We start from the raw sequence: 21,585 nt of genomic DNA on the forward strand, positions 1-21,585 counted from the left end.
ATTTCGGGGTTTTTTCACTTTAGACAGAGGTCCCCGAACTTAAGCTGTTTTAGTATGCGTAAAAACAATTTTCACATCCTGCCGTCGTAAGAAAGAGACAGCTATCGGGCATTATGGCTTGGTTTGACTGGTTCGCTGTTAACGCCGCACTCAGCGGTGATCTGTGAATAATCGAGTCTACACCAGACAATCAGGTGATCAACAGCATGAGCATCGATCTGCGCAATTGTCAACCGATGCCATGTGTCAAATAAGTCAGCAAGCTTGAACACCCGAACCCGTTAGTCGCGCATTAAGACAAGCATGGCTTACTGAAGATCAATTCTAACCCAGATCTTCACGGGTTAAGACAGGTACTTGATACTGAAACTGTATAGATGCAGTGGAATTTACAAAACAAAACAAAATTCCATTTATCCAACCCCAAATTTTATTTCCCCACAATTGTCTGTCTACAATAAACTAACGAGTGTAAGACAGCGCACACTGGCAATATCCTACTGAGGTCCGATAATGACCAACTAATTTATAACATGTCAACCGTTCAACATCTAACACACAGACGTCATATAATCATCGTCATAACTATCCTAACCTAACCCTAATACTTTTTGCAGAATCATAAACTGTTCTTATATAAGACACATGCATGGAAATCTCGTGCAGAAGTCCTTTCCGCGAAGCGTAGTGCGTTTGCGAGCACAACACACTGTCCAAGAACAAAACATCCACTAACGAAACATGTCCGAATACGCATGCCACGAACCGTTCTTCAGTCCAATGCTTGTGAAATATTTCTTGGCGTTAGGTGCGTTGATCTTCTGAGATGCCGGAAATGTCCAGCGTACATTAGAACCCTCTCCCAATTTTCTCCTCATCTAGCAATATACCAGCAACATCACGACGGGTAACACTAGAAACTGGCTTCACACATTGTACCTATGTTGGAAACGGAAGCCGTGTCTTCGGCATGACAAGCGAAAGAAATAGAGATACAACACTGTAGATGGACGAGGATGTGCTACTGTCACTTAGCGGAACAATAAAAGCAACGAGAATGAGTACTAAGAACTGATCCCTTCTTGTACAGGCTGATCCCTTCTTGTACAGGCTGATTCCTGTTCGTACGTTCGTAGCGTCGCGTGTATCACTGTCACTGATCAAAACAGCTCTAGGGAATGTATCAGTAAAAATATTGGATAATAAAAATATTATTCAAATGGCAATGAAAAAAAACCCAACTTTTATGCGCCAAACTGGATACTGGATTTAATTCTGAACACTCATCAGCAAAGTTCTACAGTACAATCAAATACCCCAACAACATTCAACAGAAATTCACTGACGACATACACTGGATTCTAACGGAACATGTACCGAGAAAAGCATATGTCCGGATGGTATTTCAAATTTAGTTTTCATGTGACAAATAAAATGCCAGCATTTCGCTTTTGTCACGGAAACGTGCTGTTTCGAAAGCAAACATCATCCCTCCTTCTGTGCTTGTTGCATTAGTTTCTACCATCAGTATATTATACACGTCCCATAGAATCCACGTTAAGAATGCTGATTAAATTAATGGGATGCATTTTATCACTATCATGCACTCGGAACTCTGATAAAGATAGATGTACTGGTTCGAGCTTCCGTCTGGGGAGCGGAAGGTTCTGGGTTCGATCCCCGGCCGAGTCATACCAAAAGCCGTTAAAATGTGGTACTTGTTGGTACCTGCCTGGCACTCCGCATTAATGGGCACAGCAAGGACTGATCGTCTCGGAGTCAATATAATGTGTCTGAGTTGGGTATTCTTGCTTGCCTGCTGCATGGTATCTCAGGGCGCTAGCACTAAAACCAGCCTATGAGCGAAATACTGTTATAATGAGTGTGCCGTTAAACCCAAGTTCGCCTCACCTATGTTGAAGATAGTTATTCAGTGACTTGGGTTTTACACCGCCTTCAGTAGTATTCCAGCAGTATCACTATGCCGTAGTGATACAAATAATATTACACAAGGTCAAAGGGATATATTCTTATATATACATACTGATAAAGGACACTGTCAAAGTGTTTGATATAATACGTAAATCAGTGTTATGTATTATATTTTTATGAATAAAGTACATCTTGCCAAGGTGGTAATGAATGATAAAACGAGCACGTTGCCCATCTGGTATGAATGATAAAAAGTACTTACAGCCTATGTGTGAATATTGCATATTGCCCAGGCATTAAATTATGGTGATGCAAATTTTATCCAAGTATTAATGAAAAATAAAATGCATCTTGCCTAGGGATCAATGTTTGATAAAAAGTGATTGTCAATAGAATCTTGCCAATGTGATACTGAATAATGAAAAGTACGTTTTGGGAATGTGGTAAATAAAAGCATGATAAATGTATATCTTGCCAAGGCAGTAGTAAATAATGAAATGTACATTTTGGCAAGGTGGTAATGAATGATAGAAAATATATCTTGCCAAGGTAGTAATGAATAATGAAAACTGCTTAGTGGCAAAGTGGTAATGAGTGATAGAAAATATATCTTGCCAAGGTAGTAATGAATAATGAAAACTGCTTAGTGGCAAAGTGGTAATGAGTGATAGAAAATATATCTTGCCAAGGTAGTAATGAATAATGAAAACTGCTTATTGGCAAAGTGGTAATGAGTGATAGAAAATATATCTTGCCAAGGTAGTAATAAATAATGAAAAGTGGTAGTGAGTGATAAAATGTACACCAAGCCCACATGGAAATGTCCAATGAATGATGAGTAAACTCACAGGTGATTATAAATGATAAAGGGGATAATGGATGATAAATAAAAACATGTCTTGCACAAAAGTTAGTGAAATACAAAAGGCACATCATGCTCAGTTCATCCGTACATCTAACAGTTCATCAGTACATCTAACAGTTCATCAGTACATCTAACAGTTTTATGCATGAACTTCCGCATGAATTTCAACCGGAAGCTGCGGCGTCTGTTGTCCACTGGCCTCGGAATACGGCCGAGTTACCTCCCTTTGTTCCACTTGCGTGGGTTTGTGCTTGGTTTTGGGAGCATGATTTTTCAGTTCCTTCCCGATTATTTTCATAGAAGCCACACGAACTCGATTGCCGATGGCAGCTAGTGTCACGGACAGCACCCTGCAACATAATGTGGAACAACTGACAGATTGATAGGGCTGATAGGGCAGGGGCAAACCCAAGCAAGCACTAACATAAGACCACTACCGCCTCTACATCAAAAGGCTTAAAACCAATTCTGTTAACTAATACAGATAACTAGCTGATGTTAGCACTAATAATACTGATAGAAATAGTAATACTAATCATAATACTTGTAATAACTAATTGTTAATAGTAATCAAACAGGGGCGGGTGCGAAAAAGCAATAATGATCGTTTACCAATCCAAATTCACTTTCATGAATAAAAATATGTTTAAACCATACAGCTTTTTAGAATTAAAGGGCGGGGTTAGAGGGAGTGCGCTCCTAAGAAAAGGGGATGCATACTTCATTTTCACTCGTTTTCGTTTTCACGAGAGCTTCAGTGATCATTTAATAAACCTTCAGCTGTCAGTTCCGGTCGGATATGTATTGCCACTAATTAACCTAAGCTTGTAATTGAAACATGAATAGTGTTGTAAAGGCGAAGTCGCCATTAATCTTTTCAGGACTGAGTGAAAGTGCGGGCCAGACAAACCAGTGATTTCAAAATGAATTTTGTCTCATGCTTTCGGGGTTAGAGGACAGATGAATCCGAACACCTGCCCACATCTGACCATCTTGCACCTTTACATGACTATCAACAGGATAATGAGGACATATTCTGCAACCAGGGCCTAGATTTCCGAAGCTCTGTAACCTCTAATATAGCCGTAAACTAATGTTAATGTATGGCACTTACAATAATCTTAGTGTTAGGAGAGCTTCGAAAATCTAGCCCCAGGTTCCATGTGTGCCACGTTGGTTAAATTGGTTCTAAACGACACGCGGTTTTTGTTCCTTAACTTACTTGAGTCCGAAAAGTTCAAAGATGACAGTGCCCCCGGTGATGGATACCTTGAGGTACAGGTAGGTGTCCAAACTGCAGATGAAGTACGACAGCACCGGTGTCCCCAGCATGGACGTCAACATTACGATGAGGATGGCGAGGTGGCGGGAACTCATACCACGAGGCACCCACGTGCTGGCGCGTTGCAACCGGTACTGGAGGCAGATAGATGATTAAGTGTGAGCGAGTGAGTATCGTTATACGCCGCTTTATCAATATTCCAGCAATAACACGACGGGGGACATCAGAAATGGGTTCCACACATTGTGGGGAATCGAACCCGGGCTTCGGCGTGTTGACAGTTTTAACCAATAGGTTACCCTGCCGCCTTTTATCTAAATACTCATCAAAGTTGACATATGTCAACAAAGTCAGCGAGTATTTTAGGGCCCTGTTACGTGCCTCATTAGTGGCTGAAGGCCAATTCGAACCTGAGTTTGCCTACCTTCACATTGCAGACTTTGCATCTCGGGACATCTCCATATTCAGAATTCTGTAAAATAACATGAACATATTATGAATTCCAGCCTTTCTGCAATGCATGGAGGCAATGATCCACTGACTGCGTTTCAATTAACAGATCACCAGATCCTTGAAACATCACAGGGGACAGAACTCTCATAATTTGTTTTTATTAGTTTGCTTCTTCACAGGGCACGAACTCGCATAATTTGTTTTTATTAGTTTGCTTCTTCACAGGGCACGAACTCTCATAATTTGTTTTTATTAGTTTGCTTCTTCACAGGGCACGAACTCTCATAATTTGTTTTTATTAGTTTGCTTCTTCACAGGGCACTCAGCAATATTCCAGCTATATGTCGGCGGTCTGCAAATAATAAAGTCTGGAGCTGACAATCCGGTGATCAACAGCATGAACATCGAGCAATAAGGATACAATGACATGCGTCGACCGAGTTAGCGAGTCCGACACCCAATCCGGTTAGTCGCCTCAGACGACAAGTTGGGTTGCTGAGTACCAGGCTAGATATTCTAGAAACGTTCGTAGCCCTACGAACTTATTAAGGTCATTCTTAACACACTGGCTACGATCAAAGGTAAGAACTCTTAGGGCTAGGAACGTTTCGAGATTGAATAAGGGCTCTGTTCTAGTTCAACTCGCCCCTTACCTCAACCAGCCATCGGTGTAGACAGTTGTGATGTACCGTTGCAAGGTCCCCCTTGCAATCACATGGCTGAAGGAGAGGTCCAGCGTCGGTTCGTCCGGGGTCGTAGCAGATCCAGCATTCATACTGATCAACAGAACTGGTGACTGTAAAAACAAACGCTCGCTAATACAATTAATCGTACATGATTACACTGAGTGCGTGCGTGGTGCAGAACAAATTCTCGAACCTAATTTTGTAACTCTTTGTGCATATTTGGTCATTGATATCTACCGATGTGTTATATGAGATGCAGGTGATTTGAGTCGTAGGTGGTATGAGGTGTAGGTGATATGAGAACTAAATAATGTGAGCTGTATGTGATATAAGCTGTATGGACGTATACGATGATCAGTATGAAATGCACTACAGTGGAAGCTGTCAAAACCGGCATCTGTCTAATCCAGCAAGTTGACGACAACGGCATACAATCCAAGTCCCTTCTTTGGCTTGTACATTTATCATCAGCTTTGCAATCCGACACATTCTCTAAAACGGACTATTTCCCCAGTCCCATTGAGTGCCGGATTAGACAGCTTCCACTGTATATATGAGCTGTATTGATGAGCCGTATGAGCTATGTGAGCTGTAAGTGGTTGAGTTGTATTACCCGAGTCCTCCCTCTTGAACGTGCTGTAGCTGGCCGTGTTATACTGGTCCGGGTTCAGGCCCGTGATCTCACCCACGTTAGAGTGCAGGTCCAGTGTCCTCAGTATCCGCCGAGGATTCAACACCCACAGTGTCTCGGGCCTTTGGTGAGATATGTCAACATTATTCTTTCTAATTATTCTGAAAGCTGAAGTTTCGGCTCTTGGTATACATACATGTATAATGCTAACTTCATTATTCATAATGATCGTAGTGATAGCAGTAACAGTACTGGTAACTATACTAGTCGTCATCGTCGTCGTCGTCATCGTCGTTGTAGTAGTAGTAGTAGTAGTAGTACTGGTGGTGGTGGTGGTGGTAGTAGTAGTAGTACTGGTGGTGGTGGTGGTGGTGGACCAGTGATCGACAACATGAACATCGATCGATATATGCAATACGACGGCTTGTGTCAGCCAAGTCATCCGTTAGCCGCTTCCTACAACAAGCATGGTTGCTGAGGACCAAGTTTAACCCGGATCTTCACGGGTTGGTTGTAGTAGCAGTTTGTTGGTTAACACGCACTATAAATATTTCAGCTGTAAATAATGGAATCTGGACCAGACAATCCAGTGATCAGCAACATGAACATCGGTATATGCAGTTGGGATCACCTACTATGACATGTGTCAACCAAGACCCGATCGTCGCCTCAAGCATGGGATATTGAAGATCAATTCGAACCAGGATCTTCATGGGTTCATAGACATGTCAGTCAATGTCAGTGATTTAAATGTCATCATGCATATATAATGGTAGTAGTAGTAGTAGTAGTAGTAGTAGTAGTAGTAGTAGTAGTAGTAGTAGTAGTAGTAGTAGTAGTAGTAGTGTACCAACTTGCGACAGTTCCACAGGACGCAGGGGAACCAGATGACCACCCCGAACTCCACCACCCGGTACACCAGCTCGTAGTAGTTCTGTTCCAGGATCGTCATACTGTTCAACAACAACAACAAAAACAACATTACACAGGCAGTTTCGTGATGGCAGAATCGGGACAAAATTCTTAGAGCCGTCTCACATCGAACGATAATGTCGCTCGGGGTACGTCTACCAGCATTCTCAAGGAGCTCTGATATGAGTGAGTGAGTGAGTTTAGTTATACGCCGCTTTCAGCAATACCCCATCAGTATCACTGCAGGGGAAACCAGAAATGGATTTAACACATTGTGCCCATTTGGGGAATCGAAAGTGTGTCTTCCGCGCGTCGAACGAAGGCTTTAACAGTTCGGCTATCACGCCCCCTCTTTGATAACGATAAACAGTGGGGTTATAGAAACTATACAATCTTTTTTTACATTTTACCACAATATTATTACATAGCTTTAAGAAAGTCGAAGATTCAATATGATACCGTATCAAATGTATCCAATAAATATTCATTATCTATTTCATATTTTCAACCAATAAATATGTTGTCTATTTTTCTTTTGTCCTATAATCTGACAACCCCAGTCAATGGTCTTAATCGCAGCTATAATCTAACAATGACACACTATAACCATATGGGGAATTGAACTCGGGTCTCGAGTCAGAGACAGAGTGGTATGTTTTCAGCTGTACTGGTGCGTCAGGTTTTCGAGCTTTCGAAGTGGTTAGACGTGTTTATTCGAATTAAAGGCCATATGACCCACTGTACACATTCATTAAACGTATTTTAATAGCATGTTTCAAAGTAGGGAACTATATGCTGTACTTTGGTTAACGTACATATTTTTCCAGTGGTCGGTGAAGACGTCAGTGACAAGGAAGATGCCCATGAGGAACTGCAGGAGGGCTTGGGAGATGAGTCCGAGTCTCGACATGGCCACTTGATGGGGGTCCACCTCCTCGCCGTCCCCCTTGAACGCCCCGTGTACCTGGGGAAACACATCACGTGACTGATGAGTGGCACTAGCTGTGTGTGATTGAATGAGCATAGTTTTTTTCCGCCCCGATGGGGGAAGGGGCACTAGAAATGAGCTTCACATAGTGTACCCATGTGGGGAATCGAACTCGGGTCTTCGGCGGGACGAGCGAACGCTTTAACCGCTAGACTACCCCACCGCCGCAAGTGAGTGAGTTCTGTTCAAGCAGTACCACGGCAGAGGACCCCAGCAAAGGTCTTCACACATTGTTCCCAAGTGGGGAATAGAACCGAAGCGCGACCGTTTACCACTAGGCTACTCATCTCCCTATTTCAGGGTATCTCCCTATTGCAGGGTATCTCCCTATTTCAGGGTATGTCCCTATTTCAGGGTGAAGTAACTTACCTTGAAGTAAAGCTCCACGCCGTAGATAAGGAAGATGACGACGAGGATGATGAAGAGGACAGCAACAGCGCCGTTGTACGCCTTCAGACCCAGATCCTGTATACAATGCAGATACAAGGGTCCAGTGTGATGCCAGTTATCGACTGTCAAATACTTTAAATGAGTGATAGAGGAGGGTGGCTGGGATTTTCGTCAAGAAATATTGCTGAAAGCGGCGTAAAACTTAACCCACTTGTTCGTCCACTTTGGTTTTTAACATGACGATGTTTTCCCCAATATTTTGTGATATTTTCGGTATCTTATCTAAAAAAGTCAAACTGCCTTTAAAACGATTGCATTTGTGCACTGCAACATCTGCTGAGCAAAGGACTAACATCGTTACGCTCGTACATTTGTATTGAAAGGTCAATGAAAAAAATAATAAAATACGCAAGACGTTTGCGTTTCTTTTTTTTATAGTGTATATATAGCCTCCACGCAAAAGCGAAATAAACCCGGACCTTCACCTCGTCGTTGGGCACGATCTCGGTGAGAACAAGGGCGGCACACAACAACAGATAGAGCACGACGTTGAAGAGGACGAACGCCAGAACCGACTTGCTGAGGAAGGGCGGTGTCTGTCGCCGGCTGACGTGCACGTCCTGAAACAGATGACGCCATGACCTGGTGCGACCATGTTGCCATTCGCATTTTTCAGGTGTTTCGAATTCTCTACTTTACCCTCATCCAACAAAAAAACCAATCCCCACCCCCAAACCCCAATCTCCCCCACCCCAAAAAATAAAATAAAATAAATAAATAAATAAATAAATAAATAAATAAATAAATAAATAAATAAATAAATAAATAAATAAATAAATAAAAGTACATTAAATTTAAAAACTAATTATAATGAAAATGTTCCTCACTAATTTTAACTTATCTTATGGCAAAATGTCGCTTTGCGTCGGGAATATGTTTTTAAAAGAGAGGTACAAAAAGAAACATCAAGCTGACTATATTTTTTGAGTTTGTGAGGGTAACAGTATTTGTTTCCTCACTTCAGGACATCATAAAGATAAGAAAACGTTTTATCATTTTTCGTCAGAATGAAAACTTCAGGGTAGGACTAACATAGATATAAAAAAAAACCGAAATAGGTGCGTGTGTATATACGGATGATACCAGTTGTCATGAGGGGACTTGCAAAACCAGCATTCGTCGAGATACACGTGGATCAGCTTAAAACAGCTGTTTTATGCTTCAGTGAGTGACGTTCCACTCTTCAGTGAGTTTGCACATATTTTAGTGCACACTTTAGCATCTGTGATAATCATTTTCGTTTGTTGTGTTGTTTGTTGTGGTCATGATGCTTTTGAAAATATTTGTCGCACTGTTCAGAAATCTTTTCATCTTTTAATTCTTAGAACCCCGAGTTTGTGTGCACATGTATTTATGTCAGACTTGCACTTAAACATGGTCGTGATTACAAAGTAGTCGAAGAGGTACATTAAAAGCAAAAACAGTTATAAACAGTTCATTTCTCCGCCCAGAAGACAGCAGAGGACTCCCGAGAATCAGATGGTAAGGGACCCGAGATGTAAGGATCGGCCCTCAAATCCCTCCCTCGCCTCGACCCAGGAGCAGATGATAAGGGACGCCCCCACAATCCCACCTAGTATAACAGATGGCAAAGGACGTCCGATATAAGTATCGACCCTCGAACCCCGTCCTTACCTCGGCCCAGGAGCAGATGATGAGGGAAAAACCTGTGATGATGAAGGGGAAGTAACCGCACCACAGACAGTTGGCCACGTACTCCGACATCCAGCACTGAAACGTTGACCACAGTTGGACAGATGAGTCGTGAATGTCAGTTCATCATGGACCCGTGAAGGTCCGGGGTAGAATAGGCCTTCAGCAACCCATGCTTGCCATAAAAGGCGGCTATGCTTGTCTTAAGAGGCGGCTAACGAGATCAGTCAGGCTCGCTGACTTGGTTGACACATGTCATCGGTTCCCAATTGCGCAGATCGATGGTCATGCTGTTGATCACTGGATTGTCTTGTCGATTATTTACAGACCGCCGCCATGAATGGCTGGAATATTGCTGATTGCGGTGAGTATTACTTAGTCCATCATGACGCGAGCTATCATGTCGTTCAATATAATATTAGCATCTTAATTTTAGTTACTGTAACATTAAGAGGCCTCTCATGACGTCGCATGAGTTGATTGATTGTCTATCGTCACACTAAACGCAATTAGTAACATCCGGTGTCTTCGTGTGTGAGGTACATGCAATAAGGCCGATGCAGACATTTAACATAACAAGACCTTATATTAAATGTAGCCTCCTCTGCGCGTGCACGTAATGACACTCACCCGACCCAGAAGGTAAGCCTCTCCGAGCTCGGTCGCACATATAATAAGGATACACTCCGACCCAGAAAGCAGGCTCCACTCTGAGCGCGGACGCACATTTGATAAGGATAACACTCACCCGACCCAGAAAGTAGGTCCCTCTGAGCGCGGATGCGCATTTAATAAAGATAACATTCACCCGACCCAGAAAGTAGGTCCCTCTGAGCACAGGTGCACATTTAATATGGATAACGCTCACCCGACCCAGAAAGTAGGCCAATCTGAGCGCGGATGCACATTTAATAAGGATAACACTCACCCGACCCAGAAAGAACGCCCCTCTGAGCGCGGATGCACATATTATGAGCAGGTACAGCAGCTTTTGCACCGTGATGCCACAAGCACTTCTCCATGACTTCCTCTCCCTCTGATGTTCGGACACAATACAGAGTAACTGGAACACAGAGGCAACCACTAGCTACCAGTATCACGCATATGCACACTCGACCTACCAGGTGCTGTATAACTCTGAAAGTATCCTGGGTCAGATGCATATTTCCTACCTAGGCCAATACTATACGTCACACTGGAAGCAGAAAATGTCAGGTGATGTATACACAGACGGATGTGACGCACGGACAGGTGTGACGTACAGACAGATGTGTGATGTACAGACTGGTGAGCTGCACAGACAGAAAGGTGTGATGTACAGACAGACAGGTGTGATGTACAGACAGGTGTGACGTACAGACAGATGTGTGATGTACAGACTGGTGAGCTGCACAGACAGAAAGGTGTGATGTACAGACAGACAGGTGTGATGTACAGACAGGTGTGATGTACAGAGAGATGTGTGATGTACAGACTGGTGAGCTGCACAGACAGAAAGGTGTGATGTACAGACAGACAGGTGTGATGTACAGAGAGGTGTGACGTACAGACAGACAGGTATGATGTACAGACAGGTGTGATGTACAGAGTAACAGGTGTGGTGTACAGACAGATGTGGTGTACAGACAGATATGTGTGTGATGTACAGACAGGTGTGACGTGCGGACAGACAGGTGTGATGTACAGACAGGTGAGATGCACGGATAGAAAGGTGTGATATACAGACAAGAATGTGTGATGCACAGAGAAAAAGGTGTGCTGTACAGACAGGTGTGACGTACAGACAGACAGATATGTGGTGTACTGACAGGTGAGATGCACTTATAGAAAGATGTGATATACAGACAGGAAGGTGTGACGTACAGAGAGACAAGTGTGGTGTAGAGACAGCTGTGATGTACAGACAGACAGGTATGATGCACTGACAGACACGTGTTGTGTACAGAAAGGTGTGATGTACTGACAGACAGGTGTGTAATGTACGGACTGACAGGTGTGATGTACAGACATGTATGGTGTACTGACACGACTCGCCGACATGTGTGACAGACACACACTCACTAGCTGGATGGTGACGACACAGCACACGATGGTGAAGATGGAGCCGAACGCCAGGAAGTACTTCCGGTTTACCTCTTCACAGCCCGTGCCAGCGTACTGAACCTAGGAGGAGAGTGGAATACGGCACGTCAGTGACTGTTGACATGATTAAATCTGAGCATACTTTGATTCCTTTCCTGGCCGTTTGTGACAACGTTCATGACGTACCAGAAACATTCCCTTAGAACACTGCACTTATCACAACACCATACATAGAACACGATTAGTAAAAAGTGTCAATGTCAAGATCTGCTTTTATCTGTAACTGCCAATAACAATGTTATATATATGTATATATGACTGGATGGATAGGGTGAGTTGGTGATCGGACGGTGGGAGGGGTGCTTGCATTTGTTGAGAGTGAATGAGTAAGTGAGTGGCTATGGTTTACGTTGCTTTAAGGAATATTCAAGCAATATGACATCTGGGGACACGAGAGACGGGCTTCACACACTGGAACCATATGTGGAATCAAACCCGGTTCTTCAGCGTGACGAGCGCCCGCTGTAACTACTAAGCTACCCTACAGCATCCACAACACAGGGAGAGGGATCAGAACTGACGTGCTGGACGCTTCTTAAAGACGAGTCTCCAGTGAATGTAAAGCGAAGGTGGCCACAGGCGACACGGGGATACGAGTGACCAAGAAGTCCATAACGCCGCAGTTTGCTGTGCAGAGTTGCGTCCCTTAGGCTAGCCAGAATCCTAAGACCGAAGGTACATTTCCAGATTCCTTGTACCCGGGTTTGTCCGCAGCATGCCAATGTTTTTGAGTTTCATCAAGGTTTTAAACGCCGGAGACCTGAATTACTTACGACTTCCGCCAGGAAACCTGATATAACTGTACTACTGTTCATAGGGGCTGACACCCAACTCGATCACTAATGCAAATAATTTCCCTTTGACAAGAACCAGCTATAACAAGTTCGAACCTACTTGTCAGCTTCCTTACAAAAACAAACTGCCACGCCTTGTAATAACTGAAATGTCTTAGAGAAGTTTAAACCCAAGTCACTCACTTACCAGACAGACACATTCTCCTTGTTGACACACTCCGTGTCTGGAGCAGTTCTGCTGACAGCCATCGTCGGTCCACAGATCTTCTGCTCCCATAGCTCCAGCGCTGGATATCTGTGCACAGTGAATATATATATATATATACCCAGATATTGCCATGTTTCCATACAATGTACAACGGGATGTTTCTTAGTCTAGTGGTTAAAGTGATACTTTCTTATAGGGATAAAGATTGTCAACATAGCATTGACCCAATGTCATTCACAAAGTCACAAGGTCACAGAATGTCGCCATGTGGGGCGATGAACCTATAAGTTTAGTTTCAGAGCAAGACTGGATTTCATAGAATATATACATGTAACCTGGAGGCCAGTCATAATAATCAGTCGAAACAGATTGCTTTGGTGAAAGGGCAAACATATATATATTTATATATTGCTGGAATATATATATAAGACAATGAATGGATATGGGAAAGGCAGTGATGGCACTGCCGTGATGTTCAAGGAAGAGATGAGGTAGCATAGCCGTTAGAGCGTTCGCTCGTCATGCCGAAGACCTGGGTTCGATTCCCCACATTGGCACAATGTGTGAGGTCCATTTCTGGTGTTCCCCACCGCGATATTGCTGGAATATTGCTAAAACCGGCGTAAAACCATACTCACTCACTCGTGGGTAAGATGAGCATTGCCTTCCGGTTGACAGTCACACAGTGACGAAATAAGAACTCGCTCTTAAGGTACAGCAAATCTGAATTATATTTTAGAATCAGTCGCAGAGTTACTTGTTTTATTTTGTTTGTTCAAATGACAAGTGCCGTACAGCAAGATGCTTTCTTATGTTTTTTGCCCATTTAATTTTAACATACCAGGGTGAGTGGGCGGCTTGCGTGAATGAGTGAGTGGGCTACACAAAGCTGGAATACGAGGCAGCTGCAACCCCCACCCACCTCTACCCACTATCTTTGTTACTGCTATTAGAAGACAAGTGAAACTGCTTCTGTTTGAAAAAATATTGTGTGCGTTCGGTGGATCGATCGTTACCCAAAGATAACAGGACTCAAGGTATAAAGAATTCCCGGCGTTTAATCGAGACCAGGCTTTGTTTACTTAGGATTTAAACATACTGTGTTGGAAATCAAAGGTATATAACGAAATCATAATACCTCTAACTTTGTCAAATTTTAAATCATAAATCGAATTTAGAGCTATTATAATTTCGTTATAAAACTCTTATTTTCCAACACAGTACGTTTATCGCCATTTTACCATAGCCACGTTTTAAAAATTTAAAGAAAATACATTCTGCGATTCTGGAAAATCAGAGGTATATAACGTGGTTAATACCTCTGAATGACTTTGATTACCCAATCACAATCCAATATTTAACCAGTCATCTTAGAATTAAAATTAAACCAATGTTATTCATTTCGTATAGCCCTTACTTTCAATGTAGCAGATCTAAGAGCGCTGAAATAATTATTACCTCGGATAGTCTAAGTTGTGAGGCGCTAGAAGGTTGATAGTCACTTATCCCACCGGGTATCCATTTTCTGCTGAGTGAACTTAGGAATAAATTTTATTTACAGACAACCCATTTAACAGAGGAAATGCTGTACTTTATCAGTAGGGGATCTCCGACGGACGTCGACCCACGGAATGGGCTGGTGGGCGACCCAGACGTGGACTTGGGACGGATGGTGATGACCCAGACTTCCATACCGTGCGGATGGTCATATACGGATGATAAAGGCGTGACAACGCAGGTATCTATGCATGTAATTTATCAGTAGATTGTACACGAAATAAGATTAGTAAAAAGTATGTCAAGATCAAGATCTACTTATATCTGTGAATGACTTGATGGGTAGGATGAGTTGTTAAACGAAAGGTGAGTGAGTGTTTGGTGAGAGAGTGAGTGACTGAGTATGGTTTTAAGCCGCTTTCAGAATATCACTGCGGGGGACACCAGAAATGGGTTTCACACGTTGTACCCATGAGTGGAATCGAACCCGGATATTCGGCGTTCACACTTTAAGCACTACGCTATCCCACCAAGACGATGAGTTGGTGAACGGAGGGTGAATGGATGCTTGGTGAATGGAGGGTGAATGAGTGCAGGGTGAGTTGATCTAGAAGTAACTACCAAATGGTAAGCTATACTTTGATTATCAATAACGAGATCTCGTGAGTTTCGAGAGTTGAAACTACTAAGGATGAGTAAGTCCGAGTAACGAATGGGAATCCGACATACCCACAGTGACATGGGATTCCCCCAGAATGCAGCATTTCAACCTAAGTAACCACAAACCGAATGGGTCTCAAATGTGCAAAAATGTGACTGATACTGACACAAGACAAACCCTGGCCTGGAAGCAGTAGGGGGAGACAACTCTCACCGGGCATCTACATACACTCATTGTATGCTGCCATAGTGACTGTAATGAGGTTTTACTCCGTCTGTAGCAATATTTCAGCAATATCACGACGGGGGACACCAAAAGTGAGCTTCACACGTTGTATCCATGTGGGGAATCGAACCCTTCGGCATGTCAAATAAAATTCTTACCACCAGGCTAATCCCCACTCCCACTCCCACCCCCACCCCCACCAACTGTTAGAGAGCTGAATGCATTGGCGCCATCAATTATCTCCAATCAAAACCCAACCAAAATTCGATATTCGATATATTACTTTCACATAGATACTTCAAGGTCATTTCAGCTTTCACATGCAAAGACAAAATATCATTTCTACGTTGAAGCACGACATTGTTTCGACATCTGATGTTGATGCAACGCCGATATTTCAACATCACCGCAACTTTTAAATCTAAAATAAGAACTGTTGAAGCACTTCACATCGAGCATTGCTCTGCTCGTTAGAATCTCAATATGTACCTATCAACGATTGAAATCAATCAGTCAGTAGGTGCACAATAAAAGTGGCTTAGATCTTACCATTTTGAAACTAACTCAGGACATTTGTTGTCTCATCATGGATTCGGTACCGATCATGATCCACAGTCAGACTGAAATCGACACTTACAATTTTCGTTGAGCTTCAGCCTGCACTGATAAGGGAGTTTCTCAAGATATATATTAGCACAAATCCTTTATCGTACGCAGGAGCATATCTTGCATAAATATCTTTGGAGAAGTAAGTTTTTTTCTCACAAAACAAAAGCACAGTTAGTATCTGATACGGGGTGCTTGGTAGATTTCCAGAGGAAAGTTAAATGCGATATTATTGTTTTGATACGGCCCCATGATAAGCTACACAAGGACACCGTAACTTCAACATCACGTGTTTGTTCATAACACACCGATCTTGTCATGTGCTTTGGTCTGCGTCAAAGCTAAAAATAACTCAGGTCACGTAATGTTGGGTCAACAGAAAGGTATTATTTACGTCTGTCAGGTGTGGGGTGGTCGAATGATAATAGCATTCGCTTCTCGTGCACAGGTTCAAATCTGGAAGTAGGTATGATGTCTCCCTATGGAAGAGCTTAGTGCGTCAATTTTGTACGTACAGTGATTGTACGTGCAGTATTTTCTGAAGCATTATAATATAATTCCCTTGTAATACACGAATGAGTACTGTTTTGTTTCTTGCTTCACGCCGCGCTCAGCAATATTCGAGCCTGGTCCAGATAATCCAGTGATCAACAGCATGAACACCTCAATTAAGATATGATGAATATCAACCACGTCAGCCAGCCTGACAACCAGATCCCGTTAGTTGCCTCTTACGACAGGCATGAGTTACTGAAGATCTCTTCAAACCCGGATCTTCAAGGGACCGTAAATGTTGTAAGTGCGTTATCACAGCATACAAATACGTTGAAATAACTCGGTTTGGACGAGGCTAACCGGTTTGCTTTTTATCATAAACATGTCCACATTGTTGCAAGTTGTTTCAACCAGAAAAATAAAATCAGGAGTTGTAAAAGAAAGGATATTAAATAATCGTTATAATATAATTACACATTCAACCTCGCCGACATTTGCCTAGATCAATGTTCATGGTATTCGAGCACTTTATTGTACAATGTTGGTACACTTAATGTCTGTAGCTGAAAGGCCATCACCTACCTGTATCTATGAGCAAACGGTTGATATAAAGTTAGCCAATCAGTGAACAGAACATTCCCTAGCTTTACAGCAGTAGTATCAAATCAAGCTGCACACACTAAACCGAAAACAAAAAACTAAAACAAAACAAAAACAAAAAACAAACAAACAAACAAACAAACAAACATACCCCCCAACCCCCCCCCCCCAAAAAAACAAAAACAAAAACAAAACAAAACAAAACAAAACAAAAAAACAACAACAAAAAAAACAACAACATACATTATAAAAGACAATCAAGCAATGTCAGAACAGAATGACCCCTCCTGTGCTATTGTGAAGATATTCTAAAGAATGTCACTTGTTATAGTGAGTGAGGGAGTGAGTGACTGAGTGTGATATTACGCCGCTTTTAGCAATATTCCAGCAATATCACAGCGGGGGGCTCAAGGAATGGGTACCCATGTAGTGAATCGAACCCAGGTCTTCGACGTGACGAGCGAACGCTTTAACCACAAGGCTACCCCGTAACCCTACAACCTCTCCTCGTTATATTGGTCCGGGTTGCATCTCAACACAGACAGAAAAAAGTCCACAATGATGTTAATTCAATCGACAAATCCTTCTTTCCCAAGATCAAACATGACAACCTTCGTCCGAGTGACGAACAGCCAGCTATAGGGTTTTTTTGCTGTAAAATCATTGTAATTTTGGAGTCCCTTCTTAAAAGCACAAGCACGCAAAGTAAATATATTTTACTGCCGTTTCCACAGGTTTATGAAACGTGTGTTGGAAGCACCAATTTTATGATTAGGGTTTTCAAAATAAAGTCAAACTAATTCGCAGTGTGCGATAAATGTGAGTAGTCATAATATTTTGGAATAGTTGGAACTATTTAAAGTTTGCTGTGTAGGCTATGTATCGTGTGTGTCATCAGTGTAAGACTAACATTCCATGTAGATTTTGTTTGTTGGTTGTTTTACACCGCACTCAGCAATATTCCAGCTATATGGCGGCGGTCTGTAAATAATCGAGTCTGGACCAGACAATCCAGTGATCAACAGCATGGGCATCGATCTGCACATTTGGGAAGGCAACCAAGTCAGCGAGCCTGACCACCACATCCCCTTTGTCGAAAAATATGTTGATGGTAAGTGATTGAAATTGGTACAACGATACTTTAAACAGGTACATGAGTGCGCATCATTAGCTCGATGTGGGGATATACAATATCGACATCATCCAAACATCTTTGGAGAAACGTTTTTCACGAGTAATCATCGCATTTTAAGAAATGGTGGGGTTGGAGGGCTGGCTTTGAGGTTAAAGTGTTCGTTCGTTAAGCCGAAGACCCGGGTTCGAGTCCCCACTTGAGTACAAGGTCTGACGCCTATTTTTGGGACTCCACAACCGTGATGTTACAGACATATTGACAAAAGCGTCGTAAAACCATACTCACTCACTGTTATATAACGAAAAGAGAAATGCATGCACGTGAATGCCCACGGCCTTCAGAGAGCCGATTCAGTGCAGCGTGTCACTGAATTCGGTTCCACTCGAGTCCAGGTTTGAACGTTCCACCAGCTGTGCACATGCCCACGTGAGAAATATTGTAATGTTTCTCTGGTCAATAATGTTCAATCGACGAATGTTCAATTCCGACACTCAACACAACACGGACTAGATCTGACTGAGTGTCCACTAAAAATCGTGCTTCCAGATTGCTGTGTTGGTGGAGATACATGAAAAGGACTGTTACTACACAGATTATGGAAAGGAAACATGTCCTGGCGGGATTTCTGGAAATGTAAGATATATATTATAGAAAAGAAATATACTATAAATTGCAAATGTGTTAATTCGAGAGGGTAGAGTATTGCAAACTATATTTTTGTAGACATCTGCCCTTACGCCTTCTGTATGTCCTTTTCTACAGGTGCATCCATGGACCCTTCTTCAATTCCTGTACTTTTTGTGCATGTCCACTAAACTCTGCCCACTCTGGGATCCACATAACCTGCAGTCAGCCCGCAAGACGTGTTGTAGATGCAATAATTGTATGATTGGTAAAAACACAGATGTTGTCCACTGGGTATTTGGGAGTACCGTGAAATTTATGGACAATGCACATTCACCCACCCCTTCTCTTGTTTGATCTTTGTTACGGTGGATGTAGAACACCATTGGTCCCCACTTGTGTATTGAAACTCTCATCTACCCTTCTGTTGTTTGACCTTTGTTTGGTGGATGCAGAACACCATTGGTCCCCACTTGTGTATTGAAACTCTCATCTACAGTTCTGTTGTTTGGCCTTTGTTATAGTGGATGTAGAACACCTCTGGTCCCCACTAGTGTATTAAAACTCTTATCTGCACTTCTGTTGTTTGACCTTTGTTATGCTGGATGCAGAACACTGTTGGTCCCCACTTGTGTATTGAAACTCATCTGCCCCACCCCTTCTGTTGTTTAACTTTTGTTGGGCTGTATGTAGAACACCATTGGTCCCCACTTGTGTATTGAAACTCTCATCTACCCCATCCTTCTGTTGTGTGCTCTTAGTTATGGTGGATGTAGAACACCATTGGTCCCTGCTTGTATTTTGAAACAATCATCTACCCTACCCCTTCTGTTGTTTGACCTTTGTTATAGTGGATGTAGAGCACCACAGGTCCCCACTTGTAACTCTCATCTACCCAACCCCTTCTATTGTTTGACATTAGTGACATTAGTTGTTTAATGACATTAGTTGCTTAAAATTTGGAACAATATGTTAATGAATTATGCATAAACTTGAAAACTGTTCAAATATTCTTCTGTGCGATAAGAATGGCATTGTGATGACATAGAAATAGTGTGATAGTTCAAGCACTGCAGTTGTATTTTTTAAAACCATATACAATATCACAATTAGGCAAAGATTTGTTAATTTTACCCCAGGTACTAGAATCTACTTTACAGAGAACATATGACTGCAGATATAACACATGTTATCATATCGCAGGAGAATGAATCATTTCAACAGTCATCTCTCCGAAACTGATTGTAACCAAGACGATATGGGTTAAGTGACTAATGGGATTGGGTGGTCATGCAGGCTGACTTGGATGACACATGTGAATTTACCTTATTTCTTATCCAATAATTATATTTTATTGGTTAAGTTTGTTAATTGCCATTTGCTTATAGCTGAACTTTTGAAGAGATACAATGAAGATTTTGCTATGTATAATACTCACAGTTAATCAAAATAAGAATTGTGTCATTTGTGTCAAATACTGATTTTCTGCTTGAAAAATGTGAAATTTAATATGCTGCTTTATATTTTAATTTTTTTTATTTTCGTGCAAGATATTTTTGTAAGACATATTAAAATGAACAACATCTGTCCATCGACCCCTTCAAACCCTTGCACAGAGTAACATTTTGGGGGACTATTGGTGTACCATACTCAGCTTTTCTCAAAGTTCTGAGAACTGCATCTTTTCAGGTTTTCCTTCTACATTTTACTGTCATGCCAGTGTTTGCATTAATGCAGAAACCTATGTTTCACCTTTGTCACTCACTCATATCCCACTCACTCTCTAACTCACTCATATCCCACTCTCTCACTCACTCACTCACTCTCTTACTCTCATCCCATTCACTCAGTCATACCCCATTCACTCATATCTCACTCTCTCACTCATATCCCACTCACTTTCACACTCACTCATATCTCACTCTCTCACTCATATCCCACATACTCTCACTCATATCCCACTCTCTCACTCTTATCCCGTTTACTCTCTCTCATATCCCACTCACTTTCACACTCACTCATATCCCACTCTCTCACTCATATCCCACTTACTCTCACTCATATCCCACTCTTACTTGCTCATATCCCACTCTCTCACTCATATCCCACTTACTCTCACTCATATCCCACTCTTTCTTGCTCATATCCCACTCTCTCACTCGTATCCTACTCACTCATATCTCACTTATGCACTCATATCCCACTCTTACTTGCTCATATCCCACTCTCTCACTCATATCCCACTTACTCTCACTCATATCCCACTCTTACTTGCTCATATCCCACTCTCTCACCCGTATCCTACTCACTCATATCTCACTCATGCACTCATATCCCACTCTTACTTGCTTATACCCCACTCTCTCACTCATATCCCACTCTCTGATCTCACTCATATCCCACTCTCATTTTCCACTCGCTCCTGTCCTATTCACTCACTCACTCATATCCCACTCATTCAGTCATAATCTCACTCATTTACTCACTCACTCACTCACTCACTCTTTCATATCCCAGGGGAGAAGCTGAGGTGAAGTATTTTTTTTAATTTCTGAATTGATATCCATTCAGAATGTTGTATTGATATTCATTCAGGATTGATATCATTACTCTGTTATGGTTAATGTCAGCACTTACATTAATATGTGTAAATCCTAGAACCCGTACAATAGAACTACAGACTACAACTATACACCTGTAATCAATACCCTAACAACCTCTGCAGGTAACAGGTGTGGATGTGACA

At 42.1% G+C, this 21,585-nt stretch overlaps 1 protein-coding gene across 4 annotated transcripts; it reads right to left on the minus strand.

Moving 5' to 3' along the window:
• Positions 1-412: 412 nt before the first annotated feature.
• On the minus strand, positions 413-16,043 carry LOC137272406 (uncharacterized). Of its 4 annotated transcripts, XM_067804786.1 has the most exons (15): positions 15,929-16,040; positions 14,455-14,521; positions 12,976-13,083; positions 11,914-12,015; positions 10,781-10,915; positions 9,835-9,930; positions 8,625-8,759; positions 8,119-8,214; positions 7,577-7,725; positions 6,704-6,802; positions 5,832-5,971; positions 5,186-5,328; positions 4,504-4,551; positions 4,020-4,213; positions 413-3,147 (listed from the first exon to the last, which is right to left on the minus strand). In XM_067804786.1, the coding sequence occupies exons 3-15, from the start codon at positions 13,063-13,065 to the stop codon at positions 2,937-2,939; spliced, it is 1,638 nt and encodes a 545-aa protein (XP_067660887.1). In that variant the 5' UTR covers positions 13,066-13,083; positions 14,455-14,521; positions 15,929-16,040; the 3' UTR covers positions 413-2,936. The 4 variants fall into 4 exon arrangements, with proteins under 4 accessions (XP_067660887.1, XP_067660885.1, XP_067660884.1 ...); XM_067804784.1 differs by lacking the exon at positions 14,455-14,521 and having other exon boundaries at positions 15,929-16,043; XM_067804783.1 differs by lacking the exon at positions 14,455-14,521 and having other exon boundaries at positions 8,619-8,759; positions 15,929-16,043.
• Positions 16,044-21,585: the final 5,542 nt, after the last annotated feature.

Source organism: Haliotis asinina, chromosome 2 (genome assembly GCF_037392515.1).
Source record: "Haliotis asinina isolate JCU_RB_2024 chromosome 2, JCU_Hal_asi_v2, whole genome shotgun sequence".
Taxonomy (NCBI): Eukaryota; Metazoa; Mollusca; class Gastropoda; order Lepetellida; family Haliotidae; genus Haliotis; species Haliotis asinina.